We start from the raw sequence: 21,442 nt of genomic DNA on the forward strand, positions 1-21,442 counted from the left end.
AGTAAATAGCAAAGTGATAGTTTTAAATCCAAACTCATCAACAACCACATTAAATATAAATGGCCTAACTACCCCCAATTAAAAGGTAATCGTATAAAAACTGTATAAGAAAGTAAGACCCAACTACATGCTGTCAAAAAGAAATTCATTTTAAATACAAAGACAACAATATATTTAAAGTATAGGAAAAGATACATCTTGTAAAACTAATCAAAAGAAAGCTGGGGTGACTATATTAATATCTGACATAATAGATTTCAGAGCAAAGAATATTACCAGGGATCAAAGATTCACTGAATAATGATAAAATGGTCAATTCATCAAGGAGACATAACGTTCCAAATGTTTACGCACCTAAAAACAGAGCTTCAAAATACATGAAGCAAAGACTCATAGAAGTGAAAGCAGAAATAGATAAATCTGTAATCTTAGAGATTTGAACACTCTCCCAATAACTGATAGAATAGACAGAAAATCAGAACGAATATAGTAAGGATATAGAAGGAAAAGCAGTAAAGATATAGGAGACTTAAATAACTTGACCAACAACAGCTGAATACACATTCTTTTCAAGTGCACATAGAACAGTTACCAAGATAAACCATATCCTGGGCACAATACGAATCTTAATAAATTTAAAAGGTTTCAAATTATATGAAGCATGTTCTCTGATCACAATGGAATTAAATTAGAAATCACAAAAATAAAGATATCTGGAACATCTCCAGTATTTAGACCCTAAATAATATGCTTCTAAATAATTCATTGGTCATAAAATAAATCAAAAAGCAAATTAGGAAGTATTTTTTCTTAAAATAACATCAAAATTTAAAGGAAGCAGCTGAAACAGTACTTAGCTGTAAGTTTATAGCACTAAATGCCCATATCAAAAAAGAAGATCTCAAATCAATGAACTAGCTTTCTACCTTAAGAAACTAGAAGACAAGAAAAAACTTAAACCTGAAGTAAGCAGATGAAAGACAATAATAAAAATCAAATTGGAAACTGGTGAGATAGAAAACACAAAAAATGGACACAAAGAAGTGAAACCAAAAGCTGGTTCTTTGATGAGATTAATAAAATTGACAAACCTCTAGCCGAGCTGATTAAGAAAAAAAGAGAAAACACAAATTACCAATATCAGAAATGGAGGCACTTGGGTGGCTCTGTCAGTTGAGTGTCCGACTCTTGATTTTGGCTCAAGTCATGATCTCAGGGTTGTGTGATAGAGTCCCCCATTGGACTCCGCAATCAATGGGGAATCTGCTTGGGATTCTCTCTCCCTCTCTCTCTGCCCCTTCCCCCCACAGCTTTCTCTCTCTCTCAAATCAATCAATCAATCAACAAACAAACCAATATCAGGAATGAAGAAGATGACATCAAAACAGATTTTACAGGGGTGCTTGGGTGGCTCAGTCTGGATTTAGCTCAGGTCATGATCTTGGAGTCATGGGATCAAGACCCACCTCAGTCTCTGCATTCGTCATGGAGTCTACTTGAGTTTCTTTCCTTCTGCCCCTCCCTCTGCTCACTCCCCCCCTTTCTCTAAAATAAATAAGTAAATAATCTTTTTTAAAAAACAGATTTTACAGATAATGAAAGGATAACAAGGGATTACAAACTACTTTAAATCAATACATTTGACAATTTACATAATATGGACAAATTCCTTAAAAGACACAAAATACAAAAGTTTGCTTAAGAAGAAAGAGATAACCCTTTGTCACTCAAGACATCGAATTTGTAGTTCCACAAAGAAAGCTCCACAGCTAGATGGCTTTATTGGTTCATTCTATCAAACATTTTAGGAAGAAATAATACCAATTCTACACAAACTCTTCCAGAAAATAGAATGGGAATACTCCAACTTATTATACAAGGCCAGCATCACCCTGATACCACAACCAAAGATGTTATAAGAAAATAAAACCGGGGTGCCTGGCTGGATCAGTCAATGGAACATGTGACTCTTGATCTCGGGTTTGAGTTCAAGCCCCACGTTGGGTTTAGAGATTACTTAAAAATAAAATCTTAAAAAAAGAAAAGAAAATGAAACATATCCTTCATGAACATAGATGTGAAATTTATTAAGAAAATATTGGCAAGTTAAAATTGGTAAGCTGGATTTATGAATAGTTTCTTTAAAAAATAAAAAGAAGGCACACATAAATAACATTAAGAACAAGAAAAGAGACTGATTTAAGAGACAGTTTTTTATTTTTATACTATAGGAGAAACATATTTACACATATCTATACCTATATATCTCCACTAATAAATGAATTCTGACTGAAATAGGCTCAAAAAATATTTTTAATTTTGAAATTAAAAAGATAATATAGGACTTTTTTAGACCTAGAGGGTAAAAAAGGAAACATCCAGCCTTCTTTACAAGGCTAGCATAACACTAATACCAAATGCTGATAAGAAAACCACAAGGAAAAAAAGTTCTACAAGCCAATCTCGTGTTTGAACATGGATACTACCCATGAACACCAAACTATCATTTTGGTCTGCTAATATCTTACTTAGGACTTTAATATTAGCAAAGCAAACTGACAGTGTAGTTAAATGAATTATTACCAAGTATGGATTACCCAAGAATGGAAGGAAGAATGTTTCAACATTAGAAAATCTATCAATGCAATACACTACATTAGCAGATTAAAGGAGAAAAACTCGTGAATTGTGCAAGACTGTTGAATCTCAGATCTGTACCTCTGAAACAAATAATGCAATATATGTTAAGGGAAAAAAAAAAAAGATAGCAGGAGGGGAAGAATGAAGGGGGGGAAATCGGAGGGGTAGACGAACCATGAGAGACGATGGACTCTGAAAAACAAACAGGGTTCTAGAGGGGAGGGGGGTGGGAGGATGGGTTAGCCTGATGATGGGTATTGAGGAGGGCACATTCTGCATGGAGCACTGGGTGTTATGCACAAACAATGAATCATGGAACACTACATCTAAAACTAATGATGGGGATTAACATAACAATTAAAAAAAATTGAAAAAAATGAAAAACTCAGTGAGAGAGTGGAAAGAATGAACCAGTGAGATTTCCCCAAAGGTAAACAACAATAAAAGTATGGAAAATAGAACAGAAAATAAGCAGGTGGCATTGATAAGATTAGAACCCCAGCAGTTTTGCTCCAAAGTTCATTAAGGTCCTGGTGTAGGCAGATGAATATTGTAATGGGACAGGATAAAGAGCATAGACGTATATATAGGAATGATAAAAGATCACATTTCAAAACAAATGGGAAAAGATGAATTACTCAAGGATATTGTGTGATGATTGGCTATTTGAAAAAAACAGATAAAAGTTGACCCCCTTCTCACTCCATTCACAAAAGATGCTCCCCTATGAATTAGAGTGAAATATCAAAAACAAAACTCTGAAATTATTAGAAGAAACCACAGGAGAACTTATTTATAACCTTGAGGTGGGGAAAGCCTTCTTCAGTGCAATGAGTATTTAAAGATTTTATTTATTTATTTGACAGAGAGAGACACAGCGAGAGAGGGAACACAAGCAGGGGGAGTGGGAGAGGGAGAAGCAGGCTTCCCGCAGAGGAGAGAGCCCGATGTGGGACTCGATCCCAGGACCCTGGGATCATGACCTGAGCCGAAGGCAGTCGCTCAACCAACTGAGCCACCCAGGCGCCCAGTGCAATGAGTATTTAAAAAAAAAAAAAAAAGGATAGAAAATTCTGACTGTATCCAAACCTAAAACTTCTTTTTTTCTCCCCCCCCCCTTTTTTTTGAGAGAGAGAGAGCGTGTGCATGCACACGCAGTGGGAAGGAACAGAAGGAGGGGGAGAGAGAGAGAGCCCCAAGTGAGGCTCAATCTCACGATCCTGAGATCGTGACCTGAGCCAAAATCGAGTTGGACACCCAACTGACTGAGCTATCCAGGCATCCCAAACCTAAAACTTCTTTACAACAGAAAAGCACATGAACAAAGGAAAAAGGGAAACAACGAATTGGAAGCAAATACATAACAAGACAACAATACAGGCAGGCAATTCAAAGAAAACCTCAGTGGCCAATAAAAAATATGAAAGAGATCAATGAAAATTACACGAGATGTCATTTTGTTCCATCAGTTTGCAAAAAAAAAAAAAATAATAATAATAATAATAATATCAAGGTCAGAGAGGCTGTGGAGAAATTGATTAAATGTAAATTGTCATGCCACTTTGGGGGGGGCAATTTAGCAGTATCTACATTAACACTAAAAATGCACGTACCTGAATGCTCAGAAGCACCTGGTATACAAAGAATTTACAAAGATTTTCACCGTGTTATGTAAAAGCCATAAATTGGGAATATCCTCAGTATCATCAATAGACTCATACCCCAAATAAACTGTGGTATATCCATAATATGGAACAGAATACAAGAGGTCAAAAGAACAAGGTAGGTTTATTTGACATTGAAAAACTTTGCCAATAAGTTGATGAGTAAAAAAAAAAAAAAGCAAGGTTGTAAGAAAATAGAAATAGTATAGGAAATTCTCATAAAACAAAAAAATAGAAAAAATTTCCCATAGAAAAGACATTCCCATAAAACAAAACTATATATTTTTTAAGATAAACGAAGGTAAGAATCTAAATACACACTGAAGATTGAGAAAACACCCATCAGGCTAATAATGGTGAGGACCTGTGGAGACAGCTGCTCTCTCTGAATTACCTGGCTTTTCCCAGGTATGATATGTTCACGTATTGTTTGTATAATGTGAAACGTAACGTAATTTAAAAAGAGGGAAAACAGAGGGCTCTCGAGAGACTTCCATGTGGAGGTGACCTCTACCCTACTGGCAAGCCTGAGTCCTCCCGAGAGCGGAGCCTCTGGAAAGCACGGTGGGCTCTTGGCCTCAAAGGGAGAGCCGGGAAGCTCCAGGGAAGCCTCTAGTTCCCTAAGGTATCCCAATACAAAGATGAAACCCCTCAGGAAACTTGGCTTGGGGGACTGGGCTGTTATTTTGGCAGGGGCAAATTGGGTCTCATGGGGCCTGAGGATATATGATTTGGGGGCCTTTGTGAAAAAAGAGAACACAAAATTTTGAGCACAAAATGCCCATGGCTATCCTAACACCACACAGTATGGAGTAAATGGTGACAGGGGAAGTGTGAGTAAAAAGAGAGAGTAGTCTTAAGTGACTGTGGTTAAAATGTTACTTTTGCCAATTTTACAAAACTATATGACCATGTGAACACATTGTTAGGGTCCCTTGCAGGGCTTTGGAAGGAGCCATACAAGTGAGGGGCCCTGAAATTTCACCTCCCTTATCTTCATGGAAACCCATCTCTGGACAAATGCCTTGGGTCTATTATCCTCAGGGACAGGGGGCCTTCTTCCGTGGATATGAGGCACAAGATTAAGTCACAGAGAGTCTGAAAATAGTGCCCTGGGGGAACATTTTACTAGTATACTTGGTATTTAAAGTACATTTCAAGTCAAAATAAAAATCAGTGGCATGCAACCTAAATCTCCCTGGAGATTTTCTTTAAAGCTCCTTACCATTTCTAAATTCTCTGAAGTCACAGGTTCAAGAGTATTCTGAGGAGAAAAGTGAGAAATTAATTCACAATAGGCTTGATGTATGTGCCCCCTCCCCTTTAATCTCTTTCTCCCCATCACTGTTGTCAGTAGCAAACTCATCCTGTAGACCCAGAGGACTGGTACTTGCATGGTCCCCAGGCCCGCAGGGTTTTGACACAGGATCCCTACTGTCCAGGATCTTAGAATGTAGGAGGGGAAACTGGAAATAGTGATAGGAAGAAATATGAATGAACAGAGGTAAGGAGATCAGTTAGGAGCCCATTCCAAAAATCTAAGTTGAAGCAAATATTTCTGATTGGCAAAATATATTGGCCATGTTGACAATTTTATTTAACCAACTCTAAATGTAACTCATAGTTACCAGGACTACCCCTGCAACTGGTGTTAGTTGGTGGCTTCTCAGTGTATGGAAACCGAGTGAATTATGGTGAGAAACATCCCCATTCCAAGGTGGTTTTCCCAACTGGATAATAAATCAAGCCCTCAAAAAATCTATCTGTGGGGCATTGAGTATGATGCTGTGGTGTTGGTTCATAAGAAGCAGGAGGTATGTTTTTAACAATCCAGAAATTTATCATCTAGTTAACTAAAAAAAAAAAACTTCCATGCACAAAAGGATAACTAAAAATCAAGGTAGTATATGGGAAATGCCAAAAAAGGGGTACAAGAAATAATTCTGTAAGAGTTTAGAGGAGGAAGATCTCTGGGCTGGTGACTCTTCAGGGATCAGGATTACACCCCACTTTGAAGACATTCACTGGGGAGAAAAGGCCCTCAGTGAGCTCGGCAGTGAAGGTGAGTCTGTCTTGCTCTCCTGTATTAATAATTTCACAATTCTTTAGCACCTGACATAGTCCATTTTAAAGGCACACCCAATTAATAATTGTTGTTGGCTAAAAAATAACAAGTGTACATTGGATAGATAAGCAAATTAAGTTTCAAAATAGTATTTACTGAGGAACTATATTTTAAAGACAGAGCACAAGGCCCAGGGATCACATGTAACTAAACTGAAATGGGGGTGCCTGGCAGGCTCAGTCGTCGGTGGAGTGTGCGACCCTTGATCTCGGGGTCGTGAGTTCGAGCCCTATGTTGGGCACAGAGATGACTTTTAAAAAAATTTAAAAATAAAAAAATAAACTGAAATGGTAGAGCACCTACTTTCTAAGAATAATATGAAGAATAAATGTATTCCTGTATATTGAGAACAACCAGTTTATACCATAATCTGGGAAATTCAGTGAGGCATGAAAGGATTATTTCAGTCCAGATGGGGGGAAAAATTACCAATGAGGCAGGAATCAGGACAAAAGACCGTTCTCCCAGAGAAATGCCTGGGAGTGGTCTTGGTGGAGAGGCAACTCTCAGACAAGAGAGAGTGAGGCTCCCACTACTGAGGACACCTCTACTTTTTAATATCTTATTTTAACCAAAGCAAATCAATTTTGGAGTCATGGGCCATTGTGCCTGCAGTCCTCTCTTACAGCCTCCATAAGGCCCCATTCGTCCTGAAATCCCAAGGAGGCCTTAGGCTAGATGTGGGTCAAGGGGAGGGAGAAACATATCAGTGGAAAACAGGGACATTTCCTACCGGTTGAGGCTGTTTGACTTTCTTCTTTGGATTTATAGCAGGTTGGGGGTGCTCCACTTCCTTGAGCCAAGACTCCTTGGGCAATTTATACACATCCAGCCAAATATCTCCAGCTCCTGCATTGGGAAACCAAGGAGCCATTGAGCAACTGTGAGCAGGCCACAAGTTTCCTGTGAGGAACAGCCTGTCTTCTCAGAACCCCCAGCACAGGGACCAGCAGGCACCCTTGGTTTTTTGGTTTTGTTTTTTTAAAGATTTTATTTATTTATTTGACAGAGAGAGAGAGAGGGGCCAGAGAGGGAACACAAGCAGGGGGAACGGGAGAGGAAGAAGCAGGCTTCCTGCGGAGCAGGGAGCCTGATGCAGGGCTGGATCCCAGGACCCTGGGATCATGACCCGAGCCGAAGGCAGACGCTTAACAACTGAGCCACCCAGGTGTCCCCAGCAGGCACCCTTGTAACAGCCACTTGGGCAAATGGAAGGAGATGTGGTCCTGCAATGGGTCGCTGCCAGTCCTCACTCCCCCAGAGCGGTAGGGCGCCTCCCCTCAGGCCTCCGCCCTCTGAAGGAAACCAGGCTCCTCACACTCACAGCACTGATATTACAGTTTTTAACCAAGCTGTCTGCTCTGCCCGGTCCCCATGTTTTCTAGGTTCCAAGTGGTAAATTACACCGACATTTTGTCATACAGCTTTTCCCATCAGGGGAGGAAGGCGGTATTATAGAGTCTATAACTCTATAATGGGTATGGCTGAGGGCTAGAATTGGGAGAGATCCCTCCGGAGCATTCTTCTGATATTTGAGGAAATGACCACCCATGGAAGTGGTTGTGGGGCTTTAACTTGTCACAGAAACACGCTCAGCTTCTATACCCAATACCTGTCAACCTGGGAAGGGTTACTTCCCCTTGGTCTGGGACTCTGGCTAAGTGTGTTTCCTTTAACACGTAATCATCTGGACATCTGGACTTCAGGCTTCTGGCCTCCAGTCCTGGGAGAGAATAAATATCTTTTGTTTTAAGCCACCTGGTTTGTGGTACTTTGTTGGGGCCTAGGAAATATGACGAAGTATAAAAGCTTCCTTTGATGCATAAAGCATTATAAAGTATATAAGCACTTAACATTTGAGGGGCCTGTGGCAAGAATATAGAGGTCCATATACTGTGTGTCTAAATATTTAAAAGTTAAAAATCAAGCTAACAGTCACTTGAATAAAAGAATAAAAGATGTTCTATCACCACAGTAATAATGACAGCAGGTAAGATCCAAGAATGAATGATAGAATTGGGGGGTTATACTTTAAGGGGAAATGGGATATATGCATAGTCTCAAAGTATCTCCCCCCAAATGTTTATCAATTACTGTGGTGCTTTCAACATATGCCCCCAAATTCTTTGATTCTCCTGCCTCCAGGAAGGGATGCTTAAATCCTCTGCCCTTGAGTGTGACCTGGACGTAGTGACTTGCTTCTAACACAGTATGGGAAGGGAAAAGCAGTATCTTAACACTAGAGGAACCTGGCAGACACCAACTAACTAGATGATGTTGCTAGCACATACCCCCGATATACAATGACACCTCTGTGGCATCTCCCCCAAATCCGTAACCCTGGTTGAATCATGAGAAACACAGCAGGCAAATTGAAATTGGGGGACATTGTACAAAATATCTGACTGGTATTCTTCAAAGGTGTCAGGGTCGTGAAAACAAAAGAAAGACCGAGAAATTGTCACAGATCGGAGCAGACTAAGAAGACCCGATGCCTAAATAGAATATGATATCCTGGATTGAGCCTTGGAACAAAAATATTAGTGGAAAATGGGCAAAATCTGAAAAAAAAATCCTACCACCTTTAGTGAATAGTATTATACCAATGTCATTGCTTGATTTTGACAAATGGAAACATCTGGTCATGTTAAATGTTGGTATTGGAAAAGCTGGGTGAAGGGTCCAGGGGAACCCTGTACTGATCTTTACAACTCTCCTGTAAATTATTTCTAAATAGAAGGTTTGAAAAAAGGTGGTTATCTGGAAGAGACTACAAATCTGAACCTTCTTATCAGCCTTCGGTTAATCTTGCCTTGTAGGAGGAAGGCTGCGAAGTCCCCTCCTTGAGAGATCTCCATCTTTATACAGGTGGTTTGCTTGCTGGCATCATCCTGAAAAGAAGAGAAGGGCTGATGGAGTAAGCTCAGCCTGATGACGGAGAGGAATGTGTTTCGGGGTCTTTTGTGGGTCACACCAGGGAACATAAATCCTCGTAGAGCTTGAGACATGAAAAGATGCCTCAAACTGCTTCATACTTCCCATTTTTGTACAGCAGTTGGACAAGATCGTATATAAAGAAGTGGAATTTCAATTTCCTGCCTAAAGGTTTTGGACATATTTCCTGGTTTCTTAAATACTCCTGATGACTGTGGTGATTACATACTATCTGTTCTCCTGGTCATCTCTGCAAACTCTAAAGAACTATGCCAGCACTCAGTTATTCAAAATGAGTTGAACTAAGTTCTGTATGACACTGAAAACTGGTCAGGTGTTGAAGAAAGGCTCTATGTGGACTACAACAGTGTCTTCGTCTGTTCAGGCTGCTATAAATGGCTCATAAACAATAAACCTTTCTCTCTCACACTTCTGGAGGCTGAAAAGCCAAGATTTCCAGATTTCAAGAATCTGGCAGATTCAGTGCCTGGGGAGAGCCCGTTTGCTGGTTTGTAGACTTCCTGCCTGCCACCTTCTCAGGGTGCCCTCTCATGGTGGAAGGGTTGAAGGAGCTCTCTTGGGCCTCATCTGAGGGCACTAATCCCATTTACGAAGGCTCTGTCTTCATGACCTAAATACTTCCCAAAGGCCCCACCTCCTAATACCATCCCACTGGGGATTAGGATTTTCAACCTGAATTCTGTGGGGATGCAAACATTCAGTCCACAGCAAGAAGAGACTGACTGTAACCCTAGTATGAAATCTGCTCAAATTTCAGGCCAGGTGAGAGACTCAATGTTTATGGTTGTCCGTGGCTTGCCTTTTCATTTTCTTAATTGTATCTTTATAATAACGAAGATAATTGTTATTAAGACCTTTATTAATAGGTGTTTGCATTTTGTTGACTTTTTTTGAAAAAAAAATCAAGTTGTAATGTTTTATTACAAATTAAAAATGAGGTGTTTAAAATCTCAACTTGGCTAGGGGCACCTGGGTGGCTCAGTTGCTCGAGAGTCCAACTCTTGATTTTGGCTCAGGTGGTGAGATCAAGCCTCGAATCTGGCTCCACACTGGGCATGGAGCCTGCATGGGATTCTCTCTCCCTCTCTCTTTGCCTCTCCCCCACCACCCCAGGCTTGCTCTCTCTTTCTTTCTCTCCAAAATAAATAAATAAATAAAAATAAAAATCTCAACTTGGCTAGATATGAAACAATTTAAAAACCTTTAAGGGTATATCAAGAAAAACCAGACTTTTTGAAAAACCCATTTGGTATTACCAAAAAGAGGTATCTTTAAGTAAAAATAAAAACCAGATGCTGCAGATAATGCCACTAGTTTTAGCTGTCTGGTCAATGGTAGAAAAACAAGCACTTAAGGTCTTCGGCTCCAATCTTTTTTTCACTTCTTACTGCCAGAGTGTCATAATTTCACCCATCCTCCCACCTCCACCCCCCCACCCTGCCCCTCTGGCAACCACCAATTTGTTCTCTGTATTTAAGAGTTTCTTTTTTTCTCTGTTCATTTGTTTTGTTTCTTAGATTCCATATAAGAGTGAAATCACATGGTATTTGTCTTTCTCTGTCTGACTTCACTTAGAATTATACCCTCTAGGTCCATCCATGTTGCAAATGGCAAGATCTCATTTTTTCTTATGGCTGAGTTATATTCTATTGTGTCTGCATATACCACATCTTCTGTATCCATTCATCTATCAGTGGACACTTGGGTCCTTCCATAATTCGGCTATTTTAAGTAATGCTGCAGTAAACACCAAGGTGCATATATCTTTTCAAATTAGTGTTTCGTTTTCTTTGGGTAAATTCCCAGTAGTGCAATTACTGGATCATGTGGGATTTCTATTTTTAATTTTTTGAGGAATTTCCATACTGTTTTCCACAGTGACTGCACTGATTTACATTCCCACCAACAGTGCACAAGGGTTCCTTTTCTCCACATCCTTGACAATTCTTGTTATTTCTTGTCTTTGATTCTAGGCATTCTGACAGGTGCAAGGTAATATCTCATTGTGGTTTTTTGATTTGTATTTCCCTGATGATGAGTGATGTTGAGCATCTTCATGTGTCTGTTGGCCATCTGCATGTCTTCTTCGAAGAAATGTCTGTTCATATCTTCTGTCCATTTTTTAATTGGATTATTTATTTTTTGGGTGTTGAGTTGTAAAAGTTCTTTATATATTTTAGATACTAACTCTTTATCAGATAGGTCATTTGCAAACATCTTTTCCCATTCTGTAGTTTGCCTTGTCATTTTGTTGATGGTTTCCTTTGCTGCACAAAATCCTTTTATTTTGGTGTAGTCCAGATAGTTTATTTTTCGAGATCACTCCTTGTTGGCTGACTGAAGTGCATGATGGTACAGGTGGTAAGCCTGCATTTGCTCAGCCCCACCCTGCTCAGCCTCAGGAGCCGTGAAGTCTCACCTGAATTCTCAGCTGCTTTTGTCCCTTTGACATCTTATGGCCTAGGTTTTCTGGGCATTTACATCAGTAGTAGAAGTTGCAGGGTTGAGGTGGCTGCTGATCTTGGGTCTCATCTCCTTGATTTTCCTTCTCCTCTTCATTGCTGTCCTCTCTAGGCTGTCTTCAGTGAGAAGGGCCCATCCCCTGATACAGATTCTCTCACTGCTTATCTTACCTTATTCTCTCACCATCTATCTGCTTCTGCACCCTGCTTGTCAACCCCTTCCATCCCTTCTGCACAGGAGGATTGGTGTGGTGTGATGGGCTCCCGAAAGGTCTCTGCCCACATGCAGGTGGGGACTGTCGCCTGCGCTGGGCCCAGTGCTGTGGGGCCTGACATTCAGGGGCATTCTCTGACCCCTCACTCCTTTCCTTACTCTCAAGAGTCTGGAATTCTACTGGTAATTGCATGGCCCTAGACGTGGACGGTGTTCACAGTGCTTGTCTTCTGCTGCGGATTTACTGCCTTGCACTGAACTCCACCAGGGCCTGTAAGGCCTACTGCCTCTGCACACTTTCTCCTCCAACAACATCAAACTCTTCCATCTCTCCAGCTCCTATACCGAAAAGTCCCTTCTTGGGGTTACCCTTTATGGCAGTCTGCTATGCAAATACATCTTCCTTGGTGTCCTTGCTGCTAATGAAACCATGTCTGTTCTGCACATGGAATCATCTGACTGGTCCCTAAACCTCTGTTGCTGTGACCTCCTGTCCCCACCAGCAGATGCCACAGCTCCCTGCACGGTGGCAGGTGGCGTGGGTGGGGGCATTGCAGTGTGGGCGGGGCCATTGTGAGGCCCCTGCTGGGTCTCTGCCCCACTGCTCAGGACTGTGGTCACTCTGACTGGGGCCGGCTGCGGCTCCTCCTGGGGTGTGAGGCTCCTCCTGGGGTGTGAGGGTCACTGGCCAGCACCAGTGGGGCCACTCAAGGCCCTCAGGCTCCAGTCAGCTCCTGCTACAGAGTGAACTCTACTAACATCTTTTGATGAGAAGTTTTAATTTTTTTAAACAGGTATATGTTATAGGATATAGGGATATAATAACATATACCAACTACACATGCTTAAAGTGTACAATTTGATGTTTTGACATACGTATACCCCTTGACACCATCCCCACAGGACCGTGAACATATCCATCACCTGGAAAGTTTCCTCCTGCCCTTGGTAATCATCCCCTTCACCTTCCTCCCACGCCACCCCAGGCAAAAACTGATGTTCTCCGTGACTACATTAGTTTGTATTTTCCAGAATTTTTTATAAATGGAGTCATACGGAGTGTACTCTTTTGTGTCTGACTTCTTTCACTCAGCATAATTATTTTAAGATGCATCCATTGTTACGTGCATTAATAGTTCATACCATTGTGTGGGTATACCACAATTTGCTTATCCACTCACCTGCTGATGGACATTTGGGTGGCTTCCAGTTTTTATCTATGACACATGCAGCTGCTTATAAACATTCACGTACACGTGTTTGTATGGAGATATGCTCTCAGTTCTGTGTAAATATCAAGGAGTGGAACGCCTGGAGCGTATGGTAGGTGTATGTTTAACACTTTTAAAAAACTGCCAAAGGGGTGCCTGGCTGGCTCAGTTGGATGAGCGTGCGACTCTTGATTTCAGGGTTGTGAGTTTGAGCCCCACGTTGGGTGTAAACATTACTTAAATAAATTAAAAAACTTAAAAAAAAAAAAACCTGCCAAAATGATTGTACCATTTTACTTTACCACCAGCAGTGTATGAGTTCTGGCTGTTCTGTATCTCTCCCAACGCTGGGTGTGGTCACTCTTTTTAACATGAGGCATTCTAATGCATGTGTAGTGGTAGCTCACTGTGATTGACTTGTTTTCCTAATGACTAAGGATGCAGACCATCTTATTTACTTTCCATGTATCTTCTTTGGTGAACTGTCTTTTCTTTTCAAACCCTTGCCCATTTTGAAAACTGGGTAGTTTAGTGCCTTATTTTTGAGTTTGTGTCTTGAGAGTTCATCACATGTTCTGGATACAAGTCATTTATCAGATAGGTGATTTACAAATATTTTCTCCCAGGCCACTGCTTGTCTTTTTATTCTTTTTACCAGTGTCATCTACAGAAGTTTTTAATTTTGATGGAATCCAACTTATCAATTTTTTATCGTATGGGTTGTGCTTTTGATGTTGCAGCTAGAAACTCTTTGCCAATCCCAAGGTCACAAGACTTCCATGTTTTCTTCTAGAGGTTTTATGATTTTAGATTTTACAGATAGACATGTGACCCATTTCAAGGTAATTTTTGTGTATGGTATGAGAATAAGAAGTTTTTAACTTTGATGAAGTCCAGTATCAATTTTTTCTTTTATATTTAGTGCTTTCCATGTCCTAAGAAATCTTTGCCTTCCCCAAGGTAGCTAAAATATTTTCCTGTGTTTTCTTCAAAAAGGATAATGTTTTTAGCCTTTACATTTAGACCTATAATCCAGCTCAAATTATTTCTCATATATGGTGCAAAGTAGGGTGGAGGTTCGTCTCCCCCCTACTTGTTAATCTAGCATTCCAGCATCATTTGTTGAAAATACTTTCTTTTCCACACTGACTTGCTTGTATACCCATCAATGGTATTTTTTACAAGTTAAACTGCAATTAAAAATCTACTCTGAGCAATCTCTCTCTCTCTCTCTCTCTCTCTCATTTTTTTCTGGACTCATCAATTCACAAAACACTTTCCGAGACCCCACAGTATACAGGCAGTGTGCTAGGAACAAGGGATACGTGGGTGAATACGACATGTCCCCTGCCCTCAGAACAGTTACGTCCAAGAGAAGAAGTAGTCATACAAACAACTAAGTATGCAGAGTGGAGAAAACACTGTGATAGAGATTCTGTTCTGTATGGGGTGGACAGAGGAGGGAGACAACGGGTCCTTTGGGGCATCTCAGGGACAGTATCTCAGAGAAGGAAATATCTGAGCTGGTCTTAAAGGAAATGTAAGGGAATGAGGGAAATTTAAGAGGCACACATAGTAGGTAGGGAGGCAAGGGGAGCACTCTGAGCAGAGGGAACAGCACAGGCAAGGGAACAGGATGTGAAGCAGCCTGGAAAATTTAGGGACTTGTAAATAGTTGCTGAATATATTGGTCTGGTGCTCAATCTGGACTGGAGTTCCTTAGTAACTTTCTTCTCCCGACAACAGGGTAAATAAATCCAAAGCATTCAGCATGTACCCTGAGCTGGTGGGGGATCTTTAAATTGGATATTTTAGAGGAGGCTCTCCATCCAGAGAGTCTCTATCTTTCTACTCTAGGACAACTGTTGTCACCTCCATAGTAAAAGTAAACTTCATTTGCTACAGCCTTTGGCCCAGCTCTAGGTGAAAGAACAGGAACTTACCACTTCATTGATGGCTTTGATTAGGAAAAGACCATCCTTATTAAAATAAAACAGTCTAGCAATACCTGAAACAGAGAATGTAAGACAGACAAATGAATCAAAGAAGAACTGGAATTTTATATCTGACTTTCTGAATTATCATCTTGTGCTTATGGATTCTTAAGCCTCCTCCTGGCCTCTCCATGGCCCCTGCTGACTCAGTCTCCCTGGCTTCCTCCACCCCTGACTTGACATGTTCAGGCTGTTCTACCTCCTGGGTCCTCTCTGCCTACCGTGGCCCATCCTCTTGTCCTAGAAGCCTCTGTAAGACACTCTTAACTTGCCCCAATACCCGTAATCCAGAAAGGTAAAGGGCCCACTGTGGGTGAAGGTCTAACTCAACACAATAAACATCCAAGGGATAGCTGCTCCATGACCACAAATATGCCAGGGACAACCAAGGCAGTCTCTGCCTTCACATGCATTACACTGAGGATCACACAGACGTGAAACCAAGCAGATGTAATGCAGTGATAAAGTACACTCCTATCTTTAGACCAAACTCCTCTTGAGTATCAACTTTCCCCCTCTAGCTGCCTCAAGGCTGTGCATGCTCAAACTTACAGAAAAGTTTCAACAATAGTACCAAGAGTTCCCATATATCCCTCACCTCACTTCCCCAGTGATAGCATCTTACATAACCATAGTATGATTTTTCCTTTCATTTTAACAGCCTGTGCCTTGGTTCAGACTTTCATAATTTCTCTCCTTGATGAAAGCAACAGTTCTTCTTGGTCTCCCTCCCTCCTTCTTTCCTGCCTTCTTCCTTCCTTTCTCTCTTTCTTTCTTTCTTTCTTTCTTTCTTTCTTTCTTTCTTTCTTTCTTTCTTTCTCTCTCCCTTTCTTTCTTTCTTTCTCTCTCTCTCTTTCTTCCTCTCTTTCTTTTTTTTTTTTTTAAAGATTTTATTTATTTATTTGAGACAGAGAGAATGAGAGACAGAGAGCATGAGAGGGAGGAGGGTCAGAGGGAGAAGCAGACTCCCTGCTGAGCAGGGAGCCCGATGCGGGACTCGATCCCGGGACTCCAGGATCATGACCTGAGCTGAAGGCAGTCGCTTAACCAACTGAGCCACCCAGGCGCCCTCTTCCTCTCTTTCTAACAGAAGATAAGTTTATTTGGGGATAGTACAGAATTGCATCCCTGGACAAGTAAACTACTAAACAACCATATCTCTGCCTCTCATTTTGACTTGCTCCTACCATAGTGTCCTTCCTAAAATGCCAATCTGGTCAGGTCACTCTCCTGCAGAAGCACTGTCCTCCACGACACTGTCTATGGTTCTGTGTACTATCATCCCCATGAAGCCCTGGTTCATCCTCACGCTGAGGGGAAGAAACAATCCCTGATTTTTATGAGCAGTAGGATTTCTGAGTGCCCAAAGGGTGTGAACTCTGGGTCCACACTGGCTGGTTGGCATCCTGCCTGTGCCACTCACCTTCCACATTACCTCAAGTAAGTTATTTAACCTCAATGCCTTGGTTGCTTCTTCTGAAAAACAGGGATAAGAAATTGTGCTTACCTCCTAGAGCTATTGTGAAGGTTAAATGGGCTAACCTATGTGCAATGTTAGACTAGTGCTTGGCACACCATCCTGTCCTGTGGATGTTAGTTAATACTACATGACCAAGGAGAACTCTCCAGGTCTGGCCCCACCCATACCTGGAAAGGAGATTAAATTGAACAGTCTACAGATAACTATAAATTCGGCTAAAAAAAAAGAGGAAGAACATGTACCCATTTCATCCACAGGAGCAATAAGTATTTCATTCCCCAAATCTGTGGCCCAGATGGAAGTGACATCAACCTTAAGTTTCTCCCAAATATATATTCGTTTAGCATTGTACAGGTTATAGATGGAGAATCCTTTGGCTCCTCCAATAAAGACATAGTCTTGGGAAATCGCCATACAATTTGGCATTTTGTTGAGCTGGGAAAACAAAAACAAAGAGAAAAGGAATGATTTTCAGCTGCCACCAGCTGCAAGAATATGAGCTAATTTTTCAAAGAGGCATGTGGGCCCTTCCTAGATATAATATCACCCCAAACAGTACCCATCTAAATATCTTGCCCAAATATCAAGAAAGTCATAGCATTCTACTTTTAGTAGAAAGGAGCCAGAGCAAACAAATAAGTTGGGAATCAGTAAACATTTACAACACTAACCACAACCACAAGCCCTGTGATGAGTGGACAATGGCCCCATTCCCTGTACTTTTTTCATCTAGAATGCTGTGGAAAGAGCTATAGCTGAGACACTGGCCGATTCTCAACCATCAAGCAAGAGAGTGATTAATATATTCAGAAATATTTTTAAATAACAACAGAATATAAAAGACTTTCTGTATAATCTTCAGCTAATCAGAACACCCATTCCTCCCAGGTAATTACTAGATCCATTTTAATCAACATCAGCATGCCTAGTAATCTTTCAAAAATGCACCTATCTTAATGAGTAGGTTCCCTGTAGGAGTTCCTTCCCTGGATCAGGTATTTTCATTTCTTAACCCTCAACTGGGAAACAGGAACTCCTGGTCAGCTGCTCCATACCTTGTTTTCTACAAGTGGAGGGTAGGTGGTGGGCTGGGTCCGGCTGAACTCAACATCCCTCAGTGCATCCCTCTCCTGAATAACTTCCCAACATCTGTCAAACAGAAGGTTCACCATCTTGTTGATCATGCGATAAGGCTGTGGCAGGGAATCCACCTCCTGACCCAAGTCTACGAAGACATAATCATCTTCATCATCCTTAGGCCAGTCCTTCTCTGTTGGGGACGGCACCGCCAGCAGCCCCTTTCTCATAAAACTGGAGAACCTCTTCTGGACTTGACTTCCTCTGGGGATTGACATCACAGAAGCTGGCACCGGGAACGTCTAGGAAACTCTGAAAAGCTGATAAAGGAAGCAAGCAAAGGTACTTTGAGAAAAAAGGGAAGTTACCAGAAGACAGCATATCATCTTCTCAAGCCCAAAAACCCATGGGGACTATTTATTCTAGAGACTGGCATTTTCCTTATTTATCACAGGATTGTTACCACATCACTAAAGAATGATCTTCATATTATAAGGATATCAGCAGAAACGGGTATTAACGAGTCACATCTTCCAGGCCAGCTCAAGATGATGGGTGCTATGGCACAGGGAGAGGAAATGTGGCATCCTTGTTGCCTTTCTCCCAGCTCCTACTCAGAGAGTGTCTGTCTGGGTTCCAACTAGAATCCAACCACTCTCCTACAACTTCGGTCTTCTCCTTCTTCCATCTCTGCAAGTGGCTGTGCCCAGGCCAGCTGGGTAGTGAGCCAGGACTGCTCTCCTTCCTTTCTCTCGCCTCCAACCAGATGCCCTTCAGGCACTTTTAATCCTTGCTGTCTCATTTGGTCCTTTCTCTCTAGGCCCACTGCTACCAACTGGGAGTTCTGTAGACCGAGTGCCAGGGCCTGTGAGATTTTTCTAGGGCCTACAGAAATGTTTGAGACTCAGAAAAAAAAAATAGACTAAAACAAAACAAAATCCTCACAAAATCAAAATAATTAAACATTCACAAAAATATTACAACTTAGCAGCTCCAGTCTGCATGTGTGCATAACGTTTCAGTCCATAGAAAAGAACAAGTAATCTGAACTTCATAAAACTCAAAACTGTACAAATTATAAAAAGGCTTTCAAAATTACAGTTAAATAAAGGCGTTTAATGTGGCACATGGGGTCCATTTTAAGATGCTTCACCTGTAGCAGAGTGGGGTCTTGCACTGTCAAAGCAATAAAAAAAAAATGACCTGGCATGCAGAGGCAAGAAAACACAGCCATAATAAAAGAGAAAAGTCAGTCAATTGAAGCTGACTCATCATCAACACAGTTATTAGCAGACAAATCAGTTATAAATGTATTTCACATGTTCAAAAACCAAGAGGAAATGTTAGCTAGCGATGTGGAAGTTGCAAAGAAACCCAAGCTGAGCTTTCAGAGATGAAAACTACAATGTCGAGATGAATAATTCGTTCGATTACATTAATCACAAGTTCTCAGAGCAAAACAAATTAGATGGACAGAAGATTAGTAAATTTGAAGATACAGCAATAGAAATATTGAAATAAAGAGAAAAAAATGAAGAAAGTGAGGTGTGGGAGAACCTGAAGTAGCCTAATAGAAGTGTGATTGAAATCCCCATGAAAACTCTAAACTCACAGATCCAAGAAGAAAAACAAGTCCTAAGCAAAAGAAACACAAAGAAATCTATACCACAGCACATTATGAGCAAAACTAGTGATAAAGACAAAATCTGAAAAGCAGCCAGAGGAAAAAAGACATGAATAAAGGAACAAAATAAAGGATGACAGCAGATTTCCTAAGGAAACCACCAGTGAAGAACAGTAGAGCAGTGTTCTAGAACACCCAACCCAATAACAGCAGTGGACAGCATTTTTTAAGTACACATAAAACCGTTATCAAGACAAATCCTATTCTGGGCCATAAGCCAGGTCTTAATAAATTTAAAAGTACTCAAGTCATATGAAGTATGTTTTCTGACCACACAAAATTATTTTAGAAATCAGTAACAGAAAGATATTTAGGAATACACAAAACCTAAGAAGACCGAAATAAGTGGACAGAGATACCTTGCTTTTTTTGTTAAGATGTCAGTTCTCCCCCAATTGATCTATAAATTCAACACAATCTCTATGATAGTTCCAGCTGGACTTTTTCTTTTTTCAAGGAAATTTAGAAGTTGATTTTATAATTCATATGGAAATGCAAAGTACCTAGAATAGCCAAAATAATGTAGAAAAAGGACAGAATTGGAGGATTAATACTACCTATTTCAGGAGTTATTATAAAGCCACAGTAATCAAGACAGTGTGGTACTGGCATCAAAATGCACAAATAGATCAGTGAAACCAAATAAAGCATCCGGAATTAGACTCACATATGTACGGACAGTTTATTTTTGACAAAGGTGCAAAGATAATTCAGTGGAAAAAGGATAATTTTTTTTCAATAAAGCTGCAGCAATTCAAAATACACATGAAAAAGAAAATGAAATCTGGGGGTGCTCGGCTGGCACAATCGGTAGAGCATGCAACTCTTGATCTTGGGGTTCTGAGTTCAAGCCCCAGGTTCCGTGTAGAGATTATTTAAAAATAAAAGCTTTTGGGGTGTCTGGGTGGCTCAGTCCTTAAGTCTCTGACTCTTGGTTTCCACTCAGGTCATGATCTTAGGGTCCTGAGATGTAGCCCCACTCACTGAGAGTGTGCTTGGGATCTCTCCCTTGTCCGCCCCCCACCCCATGCCCTTGAGCACACACTCTCTCAAATAAATAAATAAAAATAAACCTTTAAAAATAGGTATTTTAAAAATAATAAAATAAAAAATAACCATATGGTATGTGGGTCTCTATTTGTAGTCTTCCCCTGGGGCCTGCAAATGTTAAGGGCAGGCCTGACCAAGGGAATAAAGGTTACAAAAATAGGTGACCTCGGGGCACCTGGGTGGCTCAGTCGTTAAGCGTCTGCCTTCGGCTCAGGTCATGATCCCAGGGTCCTGGGATCGAGCCCCGCATCGGGCTCCCTGCTCTGCAGGAGGCCTGCTTCTCCCTCTCCCACTCCCCCTGCTTGTGTTCCCTCTTTCGCTGTGTCTCTCTCTCTGTCAAGTAAATAAATAAAATCTTTAAAAAAAAAAAAATAGGTGACCTCACTTTTTGATTGTAGGGGGTGTATTTTGTAATATTACTGCTATGGAACAGGTGGGATTCCACGTCTTCAAGCCCCAAAGAACCAACGTTCAGTGGTGCAATTTCGTCGTAATGGATTTCTGTCTCCACTTTGTCCATATTAACCCTTCTAGGATTTCCTCAGGTAGCAATCTTCTTTGAGTACTCAATGATCCGAACAGAAAATTCACTTTACCCAGATCTTCATGCTAGAACTACATACCACGCATTGGCTTCTCTCTGCTCTAACCATTTCCTTCCCCAGACCTGGAGCCGGTGTTGCTCAAGGGAAACCGAGGTCCAGAGGTGGGAAATGATTAGGCCCCAAAGTCCCCAAGCAAAACCTCGGGGGAATCTCCACTCGGGAGGCCCCAGGGGGTTCCTGAGTTCCCAGGATCTCCGGGAAGGCCGGAGGCTGAGGAGATGCCCCCCCCCCCCCCTCGAGCCCCGCTCTAGGAGACCCTAGATGTCGAAGGGCGTCCGGGG

At 41.2% G+C, this 21,442-nt stretch overlaps 1 protein-coding gene across 10 annotated transcripts in view; it reads right to left on the minus strand.

The window, feature by feature from the left end:
- Positions 1–21,442, minus strand: part of WDR93 (WD repeat domain 93) — a 48,756-nt gene that overhangs the window by 24,650 nt on the left and 2,664 nt on the right. For 8 of the 10 annotated variants that reach the window (XR_008507950.1, XR_008507949.1, XM_064569890.1 and 5 more), the window contains exons 2-7: positions 17,801–18,142; positions 16,988–17,180; positions 15,215–15,279; positions 9,242–9,320; positions 7,163–7,278; positions 5,530–5,568 (exon numbers count right to left, since the gene is read on the minus strand). Coding sequence is in view for 8 of the 10 variants with exons in the window: in XM_064569890.1 (XP_064425960.1) it covers positions 5,530–5,568; positions 7,163–7,278; positions 9,242–9,320; positions 15,215–15,279; positions 16,988–17,180; positions 17,801–18,100 (792 nt within the window). In the remaining 2 variants the exon portion in view is untranslated. Of the gene's footprint in view, positions 1–5,529; positions 5,569–7,162; positions 7,279–9,241; positions 9,321–15,214; positions 15,280–16,987; positions 17,181–17,800; positions 18,143–19,865; positions 20,010–21,442 lie in introns of those variants that run through there. The other 2 variants (XM_064569889.1, XM_054513319.2) reach the window with 2 other exon arrangements.

The sequence above is a fragment of the Mirounga angustirostris genome, unplaced genomic scaffold (genome assembly GCF_029215605.1).
Source record: "Mirounga angustirostris isolate CCGP_5_RB_7025 unplaced genomic scaffold, mMirAng1.0.hap1 SCAF_9, whole genome shotgun sequence".
NCBI classification, from domain to species: Eukaryota; Metazoa; Chordata; class Mammalia; order Carnivora; family Phocidae; genus Mirounga; species Mirounga angustirostris.